Source organism: Rhizophagus irregularis, chromosome 8 (assembly GCF_026210795.1).
Source record: "Rhizophagus irregularis chromosome 8, complete sequence".
NCBI classification, from domain to species: domain Eukaryota; kingdom Fungi; phylum Glomeromycota; class Glomeromycetes; order Glomerales; family Glomeraceae; genus Rhizophagus; species Rhizophagus irregularis.
This window is the reverse complement of record NC_089436.1, coordinates 3,694,981-3,698,374: the sequence shown is the minus strand read 5'-3', so window position 1 is coordinate 3,698,374 and position 3,394 is coordinate 3,694,981. Positions and strand designations below refer to the sequence as shown.

The 3,394-nt window shown below is 34.2% G+C and overlaps 1 protein-coding gene across 1 annotated transcript; it reads right to left on the bottom strand.

The window, feature by feature from the left end:
- Nucleotides 1-732: 732 nt before the first annotated feature.
- On the bottom strand, nucleotides 733-2,991 carry OCT59_028694 (uncharacterized protein; the record flags this gene model as incomplete). The annotated part of the gene is made up of 1 exon (XM_025330041.2): nucleotides 733-2,991. One exon carries the CDS (start codon nucleotides 2,989-2,991, stop codon nucleotides 733-735), a length of 2,259 nt encoding a protein of 752 aa, XP_025186259.2.
- Nucleotides 2,992-3,394: the final 403 nt, after the last annotated feature.

The following is a 3,394-nucleotide window of genomic DNA, read 5'->3' as shown; positions in this document are numbered from 1 at the left end:
TGTTCAATTTATGGTCACGTTTGAAGCCCAATTCGATATTTAAGACGTGACCTTTATGAGAACGTATTTGATGTACGTGTTGGTATAGGGTACTGGTAAGCATTATGCCGACGCCAGAGCCCTTGTTATCTCCATTAGCGTCTAAAATTATATAAATAGATAAATTTTTATTAGTTGGGTGAGGGTGTCTTTCGACTAATTTAATATTTTCATGTTTGTGGCAATATTGTGTTTCAGTTAAGCCAAGAATGTTAAAGTTGTGTGTGACAAAGTAATTGATAATATCAATTAATTTGGTTTTATAGCCTCCTTGGATATTGATGGTTCCAATTTTAAGATAATCTATAAAATAGTTATTATCAGTATTAACGACGTGTAAATTAGTAATGTGTTCTTCATTAGGTAAGTCATTTGTATCAGGAGTGTGAAGTATAGGTCCTGAACGGTGATAACTATTGTTGTTGTTATTGTTATAGTTGTTTTTGGTATATTGATTATATGTATTTTTTTGTGTTTTTTCTATATTTTTTGAAGAAGAAAAGGAACAATTAATAGGCACTTGAGATAAAGGTTGGTTTTCGACGCCAACCATGTTAGTAAAATTGGTGTATTCCATAAAAAAAAAAAAATTTTAATTGAAGAAATGTGTAAAAAAAACAATTTAAACGTTAAAATCAAAAAGGGAAAATCGTAGATGAGTCCAAATATATGTTGAGGATTTAATATCAACAGTTAACGTGTCGCGTTGAAGCTCGGGAGGAGGTTCAATGGGTTATAAGATTTAACGGTAAAAGTGTCATTTTTCATAGGTTCGTTTAGTGTTTTGTCAATTATGCCTTCGAAAATGGCACCGTCCGACATAGCAGCGTCGTCAGGGGCATCAGTGTCATCTTCTGTTGCCGGGACGAATTCACTATCTTCAGCTGAATTGTTGTAGTCTTTGTTATTTCTGAGGTTGTATTTGGATTTAGTTGATCTGTACGAAGTTTGATCATATGGTGTAATTTTTTTGGATATTTTACGAGGGCGCTCTTGGGCGGATGAAATTTCTTTCTTACTAAGTAAGCCGATGTTAGTGGTGAGACGTTCTAGGATTGTATCATATTTGTCTAGTCTCATATTCACGTTCGTGAGTGATGTGTTCATTAGGCTAGTATTGTGATGGATGTCAGCGATCGTCTCATCCGTTTTAACTTTATTTTCTTGTAAAGTTTTAATATTTTTTAGAAGACTTTGTACTTGTTTCTCTAGTTCTATAATTCTTTTGTCTATTTCATCATTTGATGTGTACTGATGTTGGTATTGAGGGGTAGACATAGAGGGTTCGTCCCAGTTATTAATGTCGTTCATATTATGTGTTTTGTTGTATGGTTGTCTTGTTTGACGGGGGTATTGTGAATTATTAGGTATTGGATTTATATTGCGGGTATTTGTTTGTGATGATGAGCGTTTGTTGTTTGTTTGTGATGGGTTTGAGTTTTTGTTAGCATTAAGAGAAATCACGTGGTTGTATCTGCTTTTGTGGTTTTCGTGAATAGTGATTTTTTCCTCTTTTCTATCGATGAATCTTTTATTATAGATTTTACGGTTATCTCTTGTTGTTTTGAAGTTTACATCGTCACAGTTTTGAGAAATGTGTAAAGGGGATCCACAAGTGTTGCATGTTTTGGCTGATATGTGCCCTGGGATGATGTAAATGTTGTGGTTCTCGAATAGTGAAGACGCGCCTCCCGTTGCGTTATCAGGATAATTTTCTGGTGAAACATATACGTAAGCATTTTTCATCGTTGAATATCGAGTAGTTTGTGTGAACGTACAAGTACGTCCATATACATGTTTTATAAGTGGATTAAGGTCCATAGCTGTTGTGTTAAGTGGTAGTCCAGTAATTTTAAAATATTTGCTGGTACGCTTTTTAAACTCGGGGTCATTCTGATTGCCTGGTAGAATTCTTACTACAAAATTTTCTATTTCAAGACTCCAATAATTTTCTTTCATGAAATAATCGTAGGCAGATTGTTTATCGAAGCGTACGATTAGTTGTTTGTATGCAGGTTTGATGAAAATCGGGCATCCACGATTATTGCGGTTAGGTAATTTTCTTGGTGGTTTTTTGAGCTCTTTATGGTCTATAATATTGCTGTTGGTCTTAATAGCAAGGTGTTTAATAAGCATTGATGTGTCGTAATTATAAGGTATGTCCATGATTTTTATGACTGCTGCGTCCAAATTAGCGAATTTTTGATCCAATAAGGTATTGATAGCTTCATTGGTTAACTCGTATATTTTAACCTGTTTAAGGTTATCGGGACTTTTTTCTATATATTGGTTAAGTGAGTCCCGTGTTCTAAAATATATAGTGAAATATTTGTATGTGGAAGTTGTATTGGATTCAAATTTGAAGGCGTTACTGTCACGGATAAATGCCGTTTTTAGTAAGTTAATTATTTCGTTGTTCGAGAGGTCAGATTTAAAACTGTCTCTGGGAATAAATCCTTTGTGTGTTTTGTTAGGAGCTTGTGATGTTGGTGTAAAAATATCATTTAGCACGGTCATCGGAATCGCATTTGGTAAGTTTGTTTGTGTGGCTGTTTGTGATTCCGGTGATTTTCCTTTATCTGGATTAGGTTCCGAGGGATCTTCCTCCATATTAGTCAAGTTTTCGTTGATTGGTGTTTGCGTGTGAGTATCATTTTTTGATGAGTCACGTGATGTGAGTTCAATTTCGCTGTGAGAAAGGTCGTGAGTTGAAGAGGTAGCTACAACTTCTTCCATAGGACAGTCCGTAGTTACTTTATCGATATTGGGTATAGAATTATTATTAGGTTTACTGTTAGACATATTGTTGACTGTATTCGGTGAAGAATATGTAAAGTATATATCTTCTTCATTAGTTATCGAACGATAAGATTTTTCTATATTTTTTAGGAATTTTTTTGAAAATTTTTTTCCGATATTAAAACTCATATGATAATGTTCCGAAAAGAACATAGAGGCCAAAACTGGTGAAGAAAATGGTACTTGTCTATAAAGAAATGTGTTTTTTAACGAAAATTTCTTCTGTGAATTTTTGGTATTTTACGATCGTCGGAAAGAGTTTCTCGAAAGATTTTCACACTTTATCTAACCTTATTTTCATGATAAACGTAATACGAATTTCTGTTACTATCACGTGACTTGGACGCAGATCGATAGTAACATAACTTTGCAGAAACCCGTGATTTGTTACTACGCAGTTAAGTGATCATCAGTATACAACATGTGACGACTCGTGAAATTATTGATGGTAAATAGGCAGTGAATAAAATTAGCCCGATTACGGGCTATATATATATATATATATAGTATGACCCATCTCGAGAAAGAGAATTGAGAGGCCGTAGCCGAATAAGAC